At 37.1% G+C, this 19,888-nt stretch overlaps 2 protein-coding genes across 4 annotated transcripts; one reads left to right on the top strand and one right to left on the bottom strand.

Annotated features, from left to right (window-relative positions):
- Positions 1–1,310: 1,310 nt before the first annotated feature.
- On the top strand, positions 1,311–6,579 carry LOC131789994 (uncharacterized). Its single transcript, XM_059107173.2, has 7 exons — positions 1,311–1,442; positions 2,742–2,833; positions 3,834–3,929; positions 4,308–4,417; positions 4,527–4,585; positions 5,142–5,290; positions 5,633–6,579. Exons 2-7 carry the CDS (start codon positions 2,755–2,757, stop codon positions 5,953–5,955), a joined length of 816 nt encoding a protein of 271 aa, XP_058963156.1. The 5' UTR covers positions 1,311–1,442; positions 2,742–2,754; the 3' UTR covers positions 5,956–6,579.
- A 2,060-nt stretch (positions 6,580–8,639) lies between these two features.
- On the bottom strand, positions 8,640–19,329 carry LOC131790040 (neuropeptide FF receptor 2). 3 transcript variants are annotated; one of them, XM_059107221.2, is made up of 2 exons: positions 19,301–19,329; positions 8,640–11,634 (listed from the first exon to the last, which is right to left on the bottom strand). In XM_059107221.2, the coding sequence occupies exon 2, from the start codon at positions 11,334–11,336 to the stop codon at positions 10,260–10,262; it is 1,077 nt and encodes a 358-aa protein (XP_058963204.2). In that variant the 5' UTR covers positions 11,337–11,634; positions 19,301–19,329; the 3' UTR covers positions 8,640–10,259. The 3 variants fall into 3 exon arrangements, with proteins under 3 accessions (XP_058963204.2, XP_058963203.2, XP_066022634.1); XM_059107220.2 differs by lacking the exon at positions 19,301–19,329 and adding an exon at positions 12,008–12,178; XM_066166537.1 differs by lacking the exon at positions 19,301–19,329 and adding an exon at positions 12,029–12,174.
- Positions 19,330–19,888: the final 559 nt, after the last annotated feature.

Genomic DNA, 19,888 nt, shown 5'->3' with positions numbered 1-19,888 from the left:
TAAACCCAACATTAATACTAACGTGCTGTCATTTGACTGTTTTTGGTTTAGGGGAGGGGTAGGTGTATATTTTATATCAATTCATTACTTCTAAATAGCTAAGAGGGATGCTGAGAGGCCATTTCAGGTACCCCACACTTATCAAAACTTGTTCAGGTTTCCTTGGCAATTTGCTGGTGCCAAAAACACTCCTGGAAGTGCAAAAGTAGTCAATGAGAAATATTTCCTCATAATTTAAAATCCGGAAATGTTTGGCAGTCGGCAAGGAGGGAAAGTAATCATACTTTAGGCGTAGAATAATAGACAACCTGATATGCAATATTCCAGTTTTGCTCAATGGTAATATGAGCCCCGAAATTCATTTCAAACTTGGAAAAGAATAAGTAAGGATCTGACATATAACTTGCCCACTTCAATATCTGCATCGTATTTTCAGCATGCGTCACCCGATCTTTGATACGGTTCGACATTTTTACCCTATTTTTTTATGATAGGTTTTTTATTTTTTTGCTATCATTTTCTACTTTCTTACTATTTTCTTGAAGCCTCTGTTACAAGGTAAAGATATGGTTGAATTCTACGATTACATCCAGCTCCAATTCTATGATCTGTCAGTTCTTGGGTTGCGATAACTCGCCTTTGATAAAAAATCTCAACAAAAGGCAGCAATTACACTTTTTGCACTGGAAAATTATGTTGTCGCGGCCCGATCGTTTGGAGGAGAGTCTTTAGTTTTGTCACCTCATATCTCGTTCTTTCTGTAGAATTTTATTAGGTGACCTTTTCATAGAGAAGGTGATGTGATCGTTCCAAACTATGACCGATGGCTGTGACCACCTGTCTCATTTGACAAGTTTTGAATGTATCCACCTGAAAGAAGGCATTCACCTGTTAAGTCTTTTTAGGTGATTTTCTGCTTGTAGAATTTCCACTCATCCTGTGGAAGGAAGGCAGGCTTCTCTAGTATTCAAGAAACAATGCAAATCTACATATTTCTATAAACAATATAAAAAAAAAGATGTGGGGGGAAATACTCGCAGAATCTATAATAGAACTAAGATAATTTAATTTTAAAATGACATCGGCACGAGTGACCCTCTAAATTTATAACAGCGATCACAAAGAAACAAGCAGATCAAAAGAATTAGTTTATATACTAAACAATAACGGTAAAATCACCAAAGGAAAAAAAACAAAAGAAAAAACCAGGTTGACTCTTTTTTCTTGGTTCAATGACCTCATTGTTCAATCGATGAAGGTCATTTTGCTAGAAATTCGCTGCGCATGCGTAACTCTACTTCAGGGCAAATAACGGAATGAACAAAGAATGTTGTTGATTAGATAGTCCGCTCTCATTCTATCAACATTTGGCTTATTGTAAACAAGCCACTAAAGTTAAATCTATTTCCGAAATCCGAACGAATAAGGAACATCGCAACGCCGTAAGTACATTTGATTTGACTTCTTTTGATTTTTTCAGGTAGAAAAATTAACGTCCCTTTTCAAGAAGATTCCACGATGCAAGTTAACCTTTCATGGTCCTTGACCGGCAAAGGAAGCAGGTTGCGTTAACAAAAACATCGACCGGACAGATCTTTTTTCCGGGTCTGATTTTGATATTCACTGAACCCAGGGTAACCGTGCAATAATTGTCAATAAGCCTGGTCTTTGAATGTAAAATAATCATAACGTTCGTTGAGATCAGGCTGTGATGTAAAGGTATATCAGAATGAACTAATATAATCATTTCCAACAAAATTATTTTGTTTTGAAGAAAATCTAGTCTCAACAGGTGCGATCATCACAACACAGCACTTTGCTTTCATTAAAAACTCATTTGGTTACAATCAAACAACTTCAGTATCAGTTCTTATGCCAAATGAAGGAACTGCTTCAATACTAATTATTTATTTGTATGCGAATGAAACACCATTTTTGCTCTTCTAGTATTTTTAACCTATTCCAACTAAACACATATAACAGATTTTTGGTAGTCGTACATGAACTGTATGGGTTTTTAAGATATTTAGAATCCCTGTTTAATGCGAGAAAAATATCAATTGTTGCCACGAATCCTGTTATTAACTTGCTGCAGATCACAAAACCGCTTTGAAAATTTTTATGTGAAGTATTCAACGCAAATTAAGTTCGCGGCTCCGATGAAGAAATTCGAAGTGATTGAGGACTTGGCTTTTTTATCGTCTCATTTACGGATCTAACATTCCTTTCGATATATTTTCAATATGATCGTACCTAAACTGGAAAAAAGAATCAATTTAAGTTCAAGTCAGGACCATTTGGTGAACAACAAAATCCGTTTTAAATCTCTTTGATGGATTTTTCATATGAAGTCTTTACATCTGAAGATAAACCTGCTAGAAAATTTCTCCTTTTTCATTTCGTAGTTTTAAAACCTTGTCAGAAGCATTCGTGATGGAAAGCTCATTCATTCTGCTAATAAAAAAGATCACAATTTAGTTTTAGTATAAAACTAAGAATAGACGTATAGAGGTGAGTTGTCAGGTACCGGTTAAACTCTCCATCGATTCCTGAAGCTTTCTGGTTTGTCAAAGCACCGTGGTGCTTGTGGATCGATTGTTCACATTTGTTCCACAAAAAGGTGTCATTTAACGTTAACGCCTGAACAAGGACTAGAGGTCATATCTAACATTTCTGATGATGAAAATCTCTCTGCATCGTAAGCCAACTTATTTCTGAAGTTCTCCTTTTGTTTCCTACAGCAATCTTCAAGCAATGAGGGGCGAGAAGTTCTACGTATGCTGTGCATTACTTTTGTTGGGTTACATTGCTTCTCCAAGCAGTGCGGCATCAAGTAAGTGAGCTTGATTTGGAGACATAAAGGAAAATTTAAATCGATTGCAAGAAATCAAAAGTAACTCTTACGAGCAACTAAGGGTCCTGTGACCGTGAAACAGCAATTTTCTCACACAACGCACAAGAAAGATTCTGTTTTCCGAACAATTACTTGTTACAATTTCAATTTCTAGATAACAAACCAAGTCTTAACAGTCTGGCGTTTCAATTGTCTTTAAAGAAGATATGTCGAATAAACTAATGAGTCATAATGGACCGTTAAAATAGCTCTTCAAACTAGTTTTCAAATCTAATTAACTACATGCAACAAACATTGGAAAATTATTTAGACTGATATCTAATAGTTAAACCGCTGACCTTGCTGTTACGGGGCTTGGGAGTATAATAGAAATAATATCGAAATTGAGAATTCAAAAGGAGAGTTGGACAAAAGTTGTCAACCTCAAAACCAACTCGTATAATTAAACAATGTACTCTGTTCTTCGGAATGTATTTCAAAAATAACCAAACGAACAAAAATGAGAAATTTAGAAAGCTTCAAAAGGTCAGCTGTAAAAACTTTGAAGCAAGAATATTCCATCGCTGAGTCAAATTGATGATTGCAGACAATAATTTCAAATAATAATCTCTTGTTAAAAACCTAGCGATAGTAGCGATTTGAAAACACAAAATCAAATAATTTATTTAGTTCAGCAAATTTATTGTCACATGCATGTACATGAATCATATGCCTCTCAGTTGAACGCATTGCGTCGTAGAGTTAAAAGATGTAATTAGAACAACCTTGACAAAGGAATGTTCAGGCTAAGATATGAAATACTCGCCTTGGCCGGGAAACAACATCTTGCCATATTAAGGTAGTTACCTTCTCGATCCAATCTATCATAACTGTAGTAAAATAGATCAGGAAAATAATGTACTTCTTACGTTAAAAGTTCCGCTATGATGTAGGATCCTTGGGTGTTACTAATATGAAATATACATGTTTGAAAATATAGCCCCAGCACCGACAACGAAGCCCGGAAGTACAGGCAAACCCACTGGATCCCCAACGCCACCCAAGCCACCCCCACAGGATCCTAACACGCTGCAGTGTAAGTCGACTGAATTACAGTCAAGATTAACATGTTCGTTATGTTATGTGCATTCCAAACTTCCAGATAACCACTCTAATACCCTGTAAGGTCTCTGAAAATCTTGATTTTAAATTTCTTCAGAGGAAACAGCCCATAAACATGTTCGTTTCCCAGTCTATGTTTGTTTTTTAATTTATATTTAAGTGTAATTTTTGGAAGTAAAAAATGGAAAGCGTAGTCTAAAATCTGAGGCACTGACTTCCCTCACCGGGAATGATTTTAATGGTGCATGTCTGTAAGTTTTCTAAATTGTAAGGGTTTTGACCCCTATCACACAAATCATGCATCAAGTCAAATTTATAATGTTTGGTCTCAAAATTTTCCTCCTCGTTGTAGGCACCGTATTTAACCTGACACTGAAGCTGACAAACGCAACTTATGATGAAAGTTTAGCTTCTCCACATTCGCCTCAGTTCATCAAACTTAGAACAGATTTCGAAGTTGGAGTAAGTATTGAAGCAAAGCGAAATGCCATGTTTTGTAGACATGAAATTTGGTGCGATATCTCGTTGAAAATTTATACTTGCTAATTAATATTTTTTTTTAACTTATTAGGTTTTACAAGTTTATGATGGATACAAGCCTTTCCTTGGTGTAACAACTTTGTTATTCAGGTAGCTATGCTTCACATTGTGCTCTAATTTTCAATGAGTTCTAAAATAAGAGTGATCCGGGATAACGCAGGATTTGCTTGATTATGCTCTTTTATTGGTTTGGAAACTGCGCACCACCTTTTCGACCAATCAAATTAAAAAGTAAAAACCAATATGTCACTCAACCCCGCGCTTGAAGAGGTTGTCTGTGTTTATTTAGAGTTTCCAACGGCTTCCTTGATGATTTCCGCTATTAATACGTGTATAGCACACAAAGAAATTTAGTAACATCACCTTTCTTATCCCCATAAAAGAATTTTTAAAATAACCTTTACCTTATTTACGATGAAAAAACTAGTTACCACGACATAAAGTACGGTATGTTTTAGTTCAGTGAGAGAGGCTTACTTCCAGTTAAATTAAAAGCAACCAGAATTTCCCCATATAATACTAATATAACAATATAATAATAATATAATAATATAATACCTCTGCCGTGAATATTTCGTCTTCTATGTAAAATCATGATAACCATGAGCAACGTTAGCTAATTTTCACCTAATCTTCTCTAAAACAGCAAAGCCCCAGATGGCAAGACCATTGTACACTTTGTGGTCGAGTTCAAAGACAACGGGACTCATCTTCCAAACCTGACTAAAGCCATAACCGCCGGCAAGCTTGGAAAGCTGACTCCAGTTGCTGTCGCTCCAAAACTTGGACAGGCAGGTGAGTCATGACACAATTATCCCTTCTTTCTTATTGCGACTGCCTCAGATATGGACAGTTTATCATAGAGTAGTAAGAGAAACAAACCATTATTGAAATTTTTTACTTGTGTGGTCTTTCGACCAAAAATTGTCTTTGTCTGAGATATGTATAGCTATAATTCTGCCGGGGAAAATATCATAAAATTTTCGTAGTATACTTGGGTAAAATTCTAACCTCGCGCTTCCTTACAAAGTTTGAATGTTCTACTTGGTGATACGAAATATTCTCTTCTTAAATAACTTCTATGACGGCTGTTGAAAATACGTATTTAACATTTATGATTTTTCATTCAATATTTAGCATGTTACAAGGAAATACCCCCTGCGATCTGCCAAATTCCATGCCCATCGGCCTGTGCTCCTTCTTGCTACTCCAGCTGCTGCCAGCAGTACCAACAGCCCTACTACTATCCTCAGGCTCCTCCTCCTCCTCCTCCTCCCATGCCGGTCACGTGCCCAAACAACTGCCCCAGTACATGCGCACCTACCGGGTGTACTCCTGCCTGTTGCAACACAGTGTATAACCAGCCTTCTTATTCTTACGGAAAACGTCACCACGCCCCAAGACCAGTTAAAGGAACTAAGAAACACCACATCTTTCGTAAACACCGCAAGCATCACTAAAGAACGTGTGAAATGAAAAGAACAGAAGGAGAGAGGAACGTTGGAGTTTTGTTTTTTTGTTTACTTTCACATGCTCATCTTGGTTCGACGCCTTTTCTGTGTTGCGCAAGGTATCTCTAATGCTCTCATAAAAACAAAAGTTCATTTTAAAGTACATTTACCATCAACACCGATCAACGAGAGCTAAAGATTCGGAACGTACGAAATCCTACGCTCTAAAACGCCCGTGAGACACTTCAAAAAGAATGTGAAAATAAAGATAAAGATTGAATTCTTGAATAGTTGTCAGTAGAAATGATTTGAGTTTGATTTCAGCGAAATAGGACATTTTATTTACTTATGGACAGGACATTTTATTTACTTATGGACCGGACATTTACAGAAACCTAATTCAATGAATTATCATCACAAAAAAGGCTTTGTTATTCCAAGGCCCAGAGGGACAGTTTAAGGCCCAGAAGGACAGTTTAGCTTACTTTTATTTTTTTGGGGCGTGATATTTTAAATTGTATCATTTGTTTGTTTGTCGGTGAAATGGAAAGTAGTTTAGTTTTCGCTTATCGTAAGCATTGTAAATAAGGCACAGTGACGTCACGACTGAAAATAAACAATTCCAAAATTTCAGGTGTGTTAGAACCTTTTTTATCTATTTACCCCTTTTTCACCCACAAAACAATTGCACTTACGTCTTTTGCTAGATTAGTACCAAAGTGGTTCGGAAAATTATGTTCCGTGCATCTTCCTAAGCGACACCTTAAAGAGGATAATCTCAAACACATCGACAAATGAATAAGGGTAATTATTCGAGTTGTGCAAGAAATTGCGCCATCGAATCTAAAAAAAAGATGCAAGTTACATCGGGTGCTGAAATTATCCATATCGTTTTCCCACATCACTCCTTAAAACCAGCTAGAATGGAATATCCTCCCATCTGGCAACTGGGAGAAGATATTCTCAAATGCATTCACAAAATAATTAAAGGTCAATTATTCCAAATGTTTTTGGAAAGTTTTCTCTCTAAGCCACACAAAACATGGCAATTATGTTGGGTGCTGAGTTTTAACATATCTTTGTTCAATCAGGGTGATATCTCCTCCAATCTGGTTACTTGGGAGGAGATATTCCCTGATACATCATTGACAATTGACTGAGGCAGTAACTCGAAGGACAGAAGCTACGGAAACAGCGAGTGAGCAGTTGGTTGGCAGCAATTTTGCATTAAATTTATTTGAAAGTCTGATCAAATAAATGTTCCTATCCTGCATAGTCTTGCATAAATATAAAATTATCTATCATATGGAAGATGGTAAGATTCAGGTTTAGATTAATAACTTTCGCACAGAGCGCCTCAGTATTCGACTCTGTGAACTTAATTGGACAAACAGTGTATGTATTATAATCATCGTATTTTCCTTGTAAGATGGCCTGTTTGAATTGGTGAACAATTATTGAACACTTTTTAAGAAATGAGTGGAAACCCAGGAAAGGCTTTCTGCGAGATTGAATGGCTCAGTACCACTTAGAATACGGAAACGAATGAAAATCATCCGGGACATGCCGAGGTCTACATAGAGACGCAGCGAAACAAGCAGTATGACATTAGACTTCAAGAGACAGAGAAAATGAAATGTTGATTACATGAGTAATGCTGCCATAGTCATTTTAAAAATTATCGGAGAATCAATTATGATTTTTCTATTCTTAGTTTTCTTGTTAAAGGTAAAATTTTTTTTAAACACTTAAGTTGAAAGCTGCATTATCATGCTGGGAATGTACATCAAAAGAAATAATGATCTTTCTCTAAAAAAAAAATTTTTTTCATGGTTTTCTTTGTCTCTTACTGTAAGGCCCTTTGGAATCTCCTTTGGGGCAATTTTTTTTCAGGATTTGTTTAATCGTCGTTAAGTTGAGTCTGTTTTGCGATCGAATGGTTTAATTGGTGTTCAACTTGATAGAAAAAAATAGGATGATGGAATAACGAAATGTAAAGCAGAGTAAACAGTATATATATTTTCAAGATATTGAACTTAATATCCCGCAGCAAAATTTTTCAACTTTGGCAAACATCCCCACACACACTCACAAAAAAAATCCAAAGTAAAAATGTTTGATGTGTGTCTTCTCCATTATAAGCAGAATTGAAAAAAATGAAAAAGGTTTAAACAACATATTTGAGGCAAAAGCACTAGAAGATCTACAACTTAGGGAACCAAAGGGCCATTTTCCAAAAGAGTGCGTTCTTCATTCAGTAAGCCACCTCGATTACCTTTTAGTAACGTTACTGTAATCAGTTTCCACCCAACTGGAATCTCTTGATGGCCTTGTGTAGTTGTTGTAAAATTGTAGAAAAACTACGTTGGAATATAAAAAAATCCTGGAATCTCCTTTGTTCTCAGTCGGAGGTAGAGGGGAAATCACACTGCAAGACTTAGATCTGCATCATACGGGGGCGGTGATGTACGAAATCAAATCCTATTTTCGTTTCCTCGAAGGTAAAATTGCTCTCAAACCTCAGAGCTCCGCGGCAGAATTAGCTATATTCCAGAGACGAGTTGTGACATATCAGAACGAAATGTTTACCTCATGCTCAAAGCGAAATGAAGCCACAGAAGCACATACTTTATTTCATTTTATTCCTTGAGTCAAGTTAGAAGCAAGAAAACTATTTAGAGTTGAACAACAACGATTTTCAGATTGCAGGTGAACACAGAGACAGGCTATAAGATATGTCTGCATGTTACTCTTTAAGTGCTGTTTTATTACACTTTTCAAACGTAAGAGCATCACTTACCCTAACCTTGACATTACAGATGTATGTGGCCGCCACAGGCATCAAGTTACTTTTCTTTTCAAGGAGTCAATAAAATTTCGTTGATCAAATAGATAAAAAATGTAATAGACAGTAGAGGCGTTCAACTTCCTATTGCGACAATCTTTTTTTTTTCTCTCTCTTTGATATATTTTATAACAGATAACGAGAGTGCAATTATACAGTGGCCTCTACAAAAAAGACAGGAAACCTGTTTGAGCTGAGACCTTAAAAACTCAATTTACATAACTCTTTTCGGTAGAAAATTCCCTGACTTCAAGTTGACGGCGTAAACCTTTTTTTTTCTTTTTTTTTTTTCGGCTATTTCCTGACCTGTGACAACCATCATATGCGCACGTTAATTAACTATCTCTAACGATTATGTTGATTGGTTACATGGACAACTATCTTTACACTTTACAAGGGACAAACAGAGTGCCGTACCGGCCTTAACATTAGGAAACTTAAATCAATTATGGTAGAAAATCTTCAACAAATCAGTGTTCTGCGTCACATAAATGACTGAAAAAAAATAGTAATAATAAAGATAAAAAAAAAGAAATGAAAATACATTTCTTTTGAAATCATCCGGCGATAGTTAATTCTCATGACAGTGACTTAGTTACATCATAAATAAAGTGTACTCAAATGGAGGAAAACTAAGATCAACTGATTGAGATAAACAAAGCAAAAACAAAACAAAACACCCACACACAAAAAAAATAAACAAGAGAAAGAGGGAAGAAAATGAATGTTGCATCATACATCCTCCGGCATTGATAGTAAATTAAATATTCCCGCCCTGATGCATGCATCGTCTACGAAGTTCCGGGTATATTTTAGATCATGGTTGGCGCTCAAACATTGACTGAACCTTTATTGAAAACTTCCATATAATTTCCTTGGCTCTTTTGTTGTCAATGATAATGATTTAAATCTGATAGGGAAATATTAAAATAGAACCACAAAGGGAGCACGTTTGTAACCCTAATTTTTTCCTGTTTTTATTCTTGTTTAGTCTTTGAAATAAAAGAATGAGTCTCATGGTCATTTGGTAGTACTGTGTCTCGCAGCTATCACAAGCTGTTTTATGGTTCATTAAAGAATGAGATCTTTTTAATTTTCTCCATGATCTAATAAACAAAATGATCCAGTAATGCCTGTTTTAAAGAAATTCCTTTCAGAACTATTGGATGGTAAATTTGAGAAATAAATACAAGGGCAAATAATGACAAGATCTAAGCTATATACAATCATACCTTCAATATTTTAAATGTCTCTCGCTTTTTCAACCATAATTTTCGCGTGATCTTAAAATAAATTGATCAAACAATGCATGGAATCACCTTAAAGGCGTTCACCTAAGCCTTACAACAAACAACTTTCTCTTTACTTGGAGTTTCGTAACCTTCCCGAGCTATCCACTTTAGTCTGTCTTTAAAATAAAGTTTTTGCAATTTAATCTTGATAAAATGGTGGCCCTTTTTTCTCAAGTTTAAGCGGAACCAGAAGCTAGCGCTGTCATAATCATGGGTTCCTCTTTGTTCTTTTTGGAGCTCGAAACGACAATCCGGCTTGGCGCCGAGGATTTCCGAACAAAAGATCTAAAGGAGCTCTTGGCAGCTTTACGGTATTCTGTACTCATCAGGCCGAAGATGATGGGATGGGAAGCACTGTTGAAGTACATAAGCCACAACGTGACCAAGTATACAAGATTGGCAGAGAACAGATCGGTAATCTTGGGATTAGCGAGTACTCTCCAACAGGCCAGGATATTGAAAGGGAACAACGTTACCGTAGCAGTTGTAACAACCACAACAAGCATAACTACAGCTTTCTTTCGGATCTTCAGTGCGTGCGAGCTGATTTGTACCGTGCCGGATCCATTAAAGTTTCCTTCTTCATCGCTGGATCTACGGTACTGTAATCTCGCCTTAATTCTTTTTATAGTCAGCGCGTGAAGAAACATCATGAACATGAGGGGCGCAAAACGTAGGACAAATACCTGAGCAACAATATAGATTTTACGTGTATCAGGCGACGGCCACTGTTCGAAACACCATTGAACTCCATTGCTTTCTCTGACTTTTCTGTAACTGAGATATACCGAGGGTTGGATGATGCCAAGTATCCAAGCGAAAAACACTAAGTAGCGAACTTTGGTTCGTTGAGATCGGAATTGGAATGGAAAATAAACGACCAAAAACTTCTCCACGCTGATCACGAGCAGGGTCAAAATAGCAGCGTTTATAGACATTGTTTGGAGAAAGTTGACAAGTTTGCAGCCGATCGATCCAAAGAGCCAACTCTCCGCGATAAACGCGTCAATTGTGAACACTGGAATGCAGAAGATTGTGATAAGGATGTTCGCGAAACTAAGGCTAAGGAATGAAAAGTTCGTGGAGCTCCGTCGCAGTCGCTTATTGCGAATAATTGCCACGAATAAGATGCAGTTTCCAACCAAAGAGGCAATGAAAATCACACTGAAGAAGATAACAATGGCCACTCTTTCACCAGTTGTAAACAGGCATTTTGCCCTTAAGCAGCCAGTGGAGTTTCCAGTCGCATTCATGACTGAGGCAGTTGCAAACCTTGTCAAAGAGATGTAATTCGTCCAATTGCTCGTAAAGACGTTGACGCTGACGGCTTCTCTCAGCAAAGTAACAGCGGATAAGCTTTGGCTGTTTTAATATCCTCGCGAATAAGTAGCAAAGGTTTCAGAGTTTTCGTCTCTTAATTAATGCCTTTTCACTCTCTTATCTCAAAATACCATTAAATCAGGCAGGTGAAGAGATTGATTGATTAGCTGTCCATTATGTTTGCCGCAGGGCCATTTGCACGGGGAAATACACAATGTAATTATTGTCTACCTGTGGTCAAAGGGGAGAAACAAAACTATTTAAGAATCAGCGCATTTGATGGTAAAACATAAACATCTATTCAAATACTGCAGCAGGAAACAACAGCTGCGTAATTTAATTAGCTATTTATGTACTTTGTTCATTGTAAAAGTAAAATCAAACTGGAATTGTAATTGGCTAACCGTGGTGCCGTGTGTAAATCAAGCCAATGTTTTACTGCGTCAGTAGCTAGGTTTATGCTTAATAAGTATAAAACATAACCACCCCTGCGCAAAAAATCGTACTTAAAATTCTGAAGGTTAACATAAAGAAGGAATTAGGTTTTTACAATGGTCAAATCCAATTTAAAATGAGAAGAAAACAATAAACAAAGAATTTTTACCAGAGCCGGTGATGTGCTTACATGCGGTCTAAAAACTGTGACCTTTGCGTTGGAGCTTATTCTTGCAAGAACAATTCATCACCAAGAGAGATAAGAACGTAAAGAAGCCGAAGGCGTATCAAATTTTTTACGATCAAAATAGCAGCTCAAAATAATTCCAGTCTTTCTCGCTTTAAGAAGCGTACGTATTTCAGCCAAGTTGGAATATTCATTGCAAAGGATGAGATATTGTGCTCACGAGATTCTCAGGATATCACGTGAAAGCGCATACGGTTACTCGAAACTAATTCTTCTTGCGCAATCGCTCGAACTGATAGATTAAAAAAAAACATCGGTAGGCGGTGCCATCGAAAACTGTTGATGAAATCTGCTTTAAAATCGTGTTCAGAGCTTTTGAATTCGTTGAAGCAACCACTATGTAATTAAATGTGAGTTTTTGCTTCGTTTTTTGCTCGAATTGAGATTTGATATTTTCAGTAATCGAGGCCTACATGGGAAGTCTTTGATTACGTGACCTCAAGCGATCTTCGGTGATCTCGGTTTTCAAACGAAAAATCTGTAAAGTTTACCACACAAGAGAAACATTCTTTTGATACAATAGCATCACTCGAGTGTCCTGTGAAAATATAGCACCGATAAAATGACCACTACAATATTTTAAATTGCCATTGCCCCAGAAACGCGGTATTTCCATGCGGAGGAACATAGTCAGACTACGTGATTCGAGTGAACATGCAGCCTGCTGCAAAATTGTCAACGAGGTATTTCGATGAAAACTGAGAGAGGATTATGAAAAGATCAATTTTCACGAGGTCTTAAAGAGCCACTTTACTCAAGAGACATTCTGAGGTTGAAATAACATTCTCTTAAAGATAAAGTGATCGCCTCTGACCCAAACTTCCGGACATTTTTTTTTCAAACATTTAGAAACTTGAGAAAAAAAATGTCCAAATATCGAAGGAAAAAATCTAAATGTATTTTCAGAAATTTTCAGGTTTCACAAAATGTATTCGGGACTCATTTTGAGTAGCTCAGAACGATGGCCCTCTAAGTCTTAAATAAAAGCAACTTGAATAGTGGTTTTCTATCAAGTGAAAGTATTTTTAGGATTCAAGCTTTCACGCGACTCGAGATAAATCAAAAAAGTTATCTTCGCAAGCATTAATCATATATGCTTTATGCACGAAGCTTGATGTCCAGAATGTTTTATACCGCCAAGGTACTTTCAATAATCTAAATAGGATTCATTTTTTTAACCAAATTATTAAAGCAAAATAAATTGTGCTCTGTTGCGAAACAAATCGGTGAATCTTATTGTTATTGTTACTATTATCTTTGCATCAGTCTTCGAGATGTGTGGTTTTCGTATTTTGATTCCAATGTTGTAGACAAAGAAGTTGCGGCAGAAGCTGCGAATTCTGTAAGCCGTTCCCAAGTAAATTTTTTCTTCCATTTATTTTTAACAAAATCATTGTTTATGATTTTGGTCGGGTAAAAATAGAGTCATCTTCCCCGCTGTGATAACCAATTAAACCGTAGGATTCGCTTCACCTTACCTAAAACAAGTTTTACGTGATCATTTCAATCAAAACGAAGCTGGAAGGAACGCCGGGATATTTTGTTCATCACAGCCTCCTCAAAGCTGTGGGTTTGGTCATAAATTTTCTAATGAACTTTTATGCATAGCGACCTTCCTTTCTTATACTGTTAGGGAAAAGTAAGTTAAGTTTGATTTTGAGTGCCTAGGGTAACTGCAGCATTATTTGTAAATATAAGTTATATGTTATGTAAGAAGAATTTTTCCTTAATGTACTCAAACGCAGTACATTTTCAGACTCCGTGATTCATGCTTGTTCAGGTCTGCGTGATCAAATGCTATTGTCTCATTTCAATATGTAAACCATCACTGGTAATCCCTTTTCAAGCTGCATTATTTATTTAGTTCCACAATGATTACGGAGTTTTCACATGGTACCCCTTCATCCGAAACGGACCAGTTTAATCTCGTTTGATCTTGCGTAATAATCTTAAAAGCAAGCTTGGCTTTTCTTTTACTTACATGTGCAGGTTACGCCCTTTAACTGAATGCAATATGCAACACTTTGCGCCACTAAACAAAAGCAATTCGCTTAGTCTTGCAATGCGTCATAAACACATTCAGTTTTGCACAGGCGTCTCAGACAGATTCCAGACGGAGTAATTTGTGGTTGCGATATACATGCTGAAAGAAGCTTCATCAATAAATAACCCTCTTAATGGCCGATAGTAAATGATGCATTTTGATAACTGATCTGTCTCGATCTCATTCAGCTAAGAAAGGCGATCAATGGCTTCTAATACTCGGGCCTCCATCAAAAAGTTGACCTTTGTTACGCGGTTTCAACTTAACTCCTCCTCCCTCACCTCTAAAAAAGTAACAGACAAATACAACAGGCCTATAGAGGCCCCAAGGAGGGGAAGTTTCTCAAGGAGTCCTTTAGCTAGTCAGTGAAATGATCGTGATTAAAAATAAAACAAACAAATAAATGAAATGGATAGCTTCGAATGGAACGCCTACAGAATATACAAAGGGAGGATTTAAAAGACGCAGAACTAATGCAATAAGAGAAATTAATTTAGCCAAGTACTGATATCTTAGCTTTCGGTCCACCCCTCTGTAAGCTTTCAATCATCTTGTACTAAAAAAAAGTCAGTACTTATAACAGGAAATGTTTTGAATATCATATCAAGACGGTTGAGTGCTTGTGTAGTTGAGAGCGATCCTGATAGATCGAATTTGAATTTAATCTTGTTTATGGTCTTGACACGTCTAAACTCTTTTTCATCTATGAAAATTAGTTGCCACTCTACCAGAGAGGCAACCTTCAGCTGTAATATATTATTTATGCTACTTTTCTCTTGAAAAAAAAAAACAATCATATGTCGGTCTAGGCAGTACAGAACACAGCTGCAAAGTACAGTATGACAGGTAGTAGGCAACCCTCCCTAAACGTACTTAAGGCCCATCTCAAGAGTAGCTATTGTATTGCAGCCAAAAGTGTTCTTTTCAACCATTTACCGCGATATCAGAGATGGGGAGTTTCCCCTCTTTGGAAAAGAGAATGTGTAGCTTAAACGATAACAAGAACAGAGAGAGATTGAAAGGACCTCAGTGATAGTTAACCTTCCACTGGGATTCAAGAGCAACAGTAATTGGCATCCTCCATATTCGACAAGAAGTCCTTAAAACATATTCCGGTAAGTGCTTCATGTCAGAGATGGACGGTACGTAATCATGAAAGGATTAACAATTGGTTCTGCTTCAATGTGCATTCATCAAGATATGACTATCAGGAAAGCAAGGAGAGCACGAAAGATGCACAAGAGTTGCCCAAAGGGTAAACTAAGGCAAGTCTAGTTTCTCGAGCGCTTTCCAAATCAAATACTTCACAATTTTAAAGGTATACGTCTGCTATGCATCAATCGGGTGATTTAGCAAGAGGACGGGAACGTCATTTCAGAACGAGAAAGCGCGCGGATAGTCTGGACGCGACCTACTTCGACTTCCGGTGTTAGCGTTGCCGCTCTCCCCAACAGGTTCAGGACGTTATTTCGCTGGTTTTCCCGTCGCGATCAAAACGCCTGGGATTTGCGTAAATTTTGCGCTTATAAACGAGATAATGCTGTTTGGAATTATTTCAGAACTCATTTCCAGGGTAACCTGGTCCATTTCTTTGTTTTATGCGGTGTATTTGGGAAAATCTACCGCTTCATTTATTCTGGATTCCCGAAAGGAAACAATCGTTGGCAAGCGCCGGATCCAATATTTAAGGGCCCAGTACACTTGTAATTGAGGAAGATCTAAAGCAGCGAAAGGGCTGTTCTTTGATACTTTTCTTTAATCCTGTATGAAAACTCTAAGAATGGTAGTAACGAGTAGTGCTGAAATCTAGTAGCACAAAACGAAATGACAGCGACGTAAATCACAGAAAAAATTATTTAGTGGGCTCCAAAATTTGATAGATGAATCAGCAGACTCGAGACTAAACTGGATTAGTTTCAAAGTTTATCGCCCATGTGGATTCATATTAACAACTTACTTGCCTTATTTATAACTATCCTTTGTTTGCCCTTGTTTCATAGCTCTCAAAGAAGATAATTTCGTTGTCCTTAGAGTGGTCTATAAAACCGAAAATTCAAGGGTGATGGTGATTTTTAAAAAGCCGACGTGAGGATTCTCGTTGCAACGACTGCTAAATCGCTTTTCAACACAACGCGACGGCGTTCTCGACCCAGTTTCTTATTGACACCTTTGCTACACGCGCCGTTCTGAACTTACGTTCCCTTCCTCTTGCTAAACCCCTCTATTGTTTTTTTTTATACACGTTATCCGCGTGCACAATAGGAACATGAAGCTTGGTCATGCACAATAAATTCGATTACATGAACTTAATGGCTCTTCAAAAAAAAACGGAAAATTAAACCTGCTAGCCAGAAATCCTACCGCCGCCAATCTCCATGGGACAGTAAGATTAACACAGCACGTTTTAAACAAGTCAAGGTCAAGTATTTTTTTAAAACCTCTAACAAATATTGAGCCGAAGTTCTGAAAAAACTTGGCTAAATTTCCTGGCTTACGTTTACTTAGTCTGCTAAATCGTGTACATAATGCCGGACCTTGCAGGACAGAAAGAGAACTTATGAGATATTTTTCAATTTGGCCCATCTGAAAGTGGAACAGGTGATTAAAATTTCTTTCAAGAAGGCGTGTGAGATGAAACTGAAAGCAGCGCCTGTCAGACTTTACATGCCGTATCTTATCTTTGCTTTCTTAGGCCCATCAGCCAGAAGACATCTAAGCCAAAAAATCGGTTTTACACAGCACAATACTAACCTGTTTTTTTTAAATAAATATTTTACCATCACTAGAAACTGAGTATCTTTTATTTATTATCCAACTGAACAAAGTAGAGTACAAATAACGCGCATCAAAACGTCTGATAAAATGTATATCTCTGGCCTGAACCGCAAGACGAGTAATAGCCTAAGAGGTTGATACATAAGTATAAAAGTTTTCTTTTCTACGAAAAAAAGATCAAGCCTTTTTCAATTGTAATATATATATCTTGGCATCAGACATAAGAGAAAAAAACATTTTTTTGCAGGAATTTCTAAAGAAAAAAAAAAGGAAAGCCGAACGATATCATTGTCCCTCGTAAAACTGATTTTGCATCTCTAAATCGTTTCAGAACCATGTGTCATGGTGAAAAATTCACCTCCAGAAGAAAAAAAATTAGAAATGAAAATAATTTTCTTCCTGCATCATTTTAGAAGTAAAATAGGTGTTTCATCTCCCTCCCTCTTTTTCTCTCACTCGTTACAAAAGATATTCAAGATACATCCTTTTCTCAGTTCTGACAGCGAAAACCTATTTCATATACTATTAGCTCGGCAGTTCCACCGACAATGTTGTCTCTCCCAGCAACTTTCAATTCTCCTTTTTATCTTCAAGTTATTGGAGATAAAACGACTATATTACAGCGTACTGAGTTAAATGAGATTAGAAAAGAAGTCAACAATTACTGTCAAACGAGGTGTAGGTGAATGCCATTTGCATATGTTACCCTCTATTGAGAGGCAAGGAAAACTCAAGTCTGTGGGCGGGCGGTCAATGACATCTTTAAATATATGCCATTTACAAGAAGAGATGTTCGTTTTCCAATCAGCTAACGTTTTATTTGCGCAATTACCATGATAAGGCATGTTTGATAACATCAGTAGAGTTCACATTTCTGTACAGTTGGAAGCATTGGAAAAAGATTTAAATCAAAGAACTAAGCTGATAATGGTTTATATTTTTTTAATTGTCTTCGCCATCGATGAAGTTCGCTTTTAACCGTCTGCCTTATCAACGTCCACGAATGAACAAAAATCGATGGTTAATGCCTTTACTTTCTGGCAGCTACTAAAGCTGAAGACGAAGCCAGGGCCTTCTATATGAAGAGGTTTTGGGAACAGATATCTGTTAGCACTGAGAATCTTAAGGGAAAACGAAGATCATAACAGCTGCAAACATATCAAGCATGTTGTCTAAACCGCGAACACATTGCATAATTGAGGTCTGGCCATGAAATTCTTAAGAGATAATGTGCAAGCTAATGTTGAATTTCCAAAATTGCAAATAACAATGTCATCGATGATAATCAGCTTTTTCCGAAGAGTATAGAGAACAATAAAATTGAAATTCCAATGGTTTTATTGAAAATGCTTTAGTATGGTAATTTTGCAAATGAAACGACGGGTGATTAAAACCCAACATTTCTTGAGAAAAATGGTTTTCCAAAGATGTCCTTTCGTATCCTTAAACTTACTTGAATTTCTCTTTTCCTTTGATATTGGGCAAGTGGTCTAAAGATTTTACCTTTAGTTGAAAGCCAAGCGCTCTGCCCTTATCAGTAAATTAGCAGAAGGACTGCTTTGTGTATCGATCATATCATGAGCGTATGGCGAGAATTTCAGCTAAAGTTTACGCCGTGTTTAAGTTGCCACCCTACTCTTGACATCCCCTACGGGCTTATCGGGGTTCCTGTAGCGCGAAGTGACTAAGTGTAATTCTACTTCTCCTGGATAAATTGATATGCTAATTCATCGAAGGCAACCTCTCAACATTTTCTTTCGTTTCTGTGACACTCTGCTGGTACCTTAGCCAGGACTCAAACACAGAATCCAGCGAGCTCACCACTAAGCTGTCGCATCTTCTTTATCAAATAAAGCAAGATTTGAGTAAGACACCAGTGCATGGCATAAGCTAACACTTTAGTGTGCTATTGACATAAAAACCTTGGTGAAGCTGGAAAATTAAAAAATGTACATCGGCAGGAAAACATCTCTCTTGTACTTGACGCCATTTGATCTCTTTACTTACTTGAACAATCGATTCTGACTATGAACGAACGGACTTGAAACACGCGGGGGACAGCTCCTACCAGCTGGAAGAAATTTTTCGATCTTCTTGGAAAACATGAACAGAGATACCTGTGCTAATAGCAAAAGCTGGTGTTACTACATAAAGTCATTTTTCTATGTTTTTTCTCGAGGAAATGGCTAATCAGACAATGCTTGGCCCCCGTTTGTGCTCGTAAACGGCTAGCAATTTTAAAAATCTTAGTTTAAAGGCTGTTTGATTACAAAAATACACATGATTTCAAATGCAAGCTCTTCAGGATTTTCTGGTTCACTCACTTTTCCGTGCCTGCCTGGCTGATTTCAGCCGCCTATAGCTTTTCCTTCTTACCACAATCAGGGACTACATACCTTATAGGGAGGTGAATCTAGAACTTTTTACAGCTGGCAGTACATTCAGATGCGAAACCTGCACACTGTAGTCAGTTATTGATATATGAAACAGAATCGAACGACTTTGATTGAAGGACTCTTTTGAAAGCAGTGGGTGCTGCTTGCTGATAGGTTCATTTTTGTGTTGATAATAAGAGTGAGCCATGTAAATTAATAATAATGAGGGTAGCAGTGTTCTTTTTGTTTCAAAACTGCGAAGGACAAAAGCATATGTAAATCAACTTTCAGTCTAAATAGATGTGAAGTGGCAATTGTATAAGAAGTAATAAAGAAAAGCTACAAATATAAATTACAATTTTTAAGTCCTAAAGGTATTTACGTCGCATGTGAGAAGACCCTTACGGGGACTATTTGAAAATGATTAAAAACGAAATTGTTCTACCAGCCTACGAGTTTGCGTGAACCTGAATGAATAGCTAAAACTAATCTGGTCTTTATTATCCGCTGCTGGGCTTCAATTACGGATATTCATCTCCTCGTTACTGCACGCGATTAACCACGCAAAGTACAAGATGGAACAAGTGGCTATCGCTGAAATATGCTTCA

This window comes from Pocillopora verrucosa, chromosome 1 (assembly GCF_036669915.1).
Source record: "Pocillopora verrucosa isolate sample1 chromosome 1, ASM3666991v2, whole genome shotgun sequence".
NCBI classification, from domain to species: domain Eukaryota; kingdom Metazoa; phylum Cnidaria; class Anthozoa; order Scleractinia; family Pocilloporidae; genus Pocillopora; species Pocillopora verrucosa.
Note: the sequence above shows the minus strand (reverse complement) of the source record. Positions and strands in the feature narration are given on the sequence as shown.

Excerpts from the sequence above, each read along its gene's own strand:
- LOC131789994 (XM_059107173.2), top strand. The coding sequence starts at position 2,755 with ATGAGGGGCGAGAAGTTCTACGTATGCTGTGCATTACTTTTGTTGGGT. Across the intron at positions 2,834-3,833 it reads TCCAAGCAGTGCGGCATCAA|CCCCAGCACCGACAACGAAG; the intron begins GTAAGTGAGCTT and ends TTGAAAATATAG. Across the intron at positions 4,418-4,526 it reads GAACAGATTTCGAAGTTGGA|GTTTTACAAGTTTATGATGG; the intron begins GTAAGTATTGAA and ends TTAACTTATTAG.
- LOC131790040 (XM_059107221.2), bottom strand. The coding sequence starts at position 11,336 with ATGAATGCGACTGGAAACTCCACTGGCTGCTTAAGGGCAAAATGCCTG.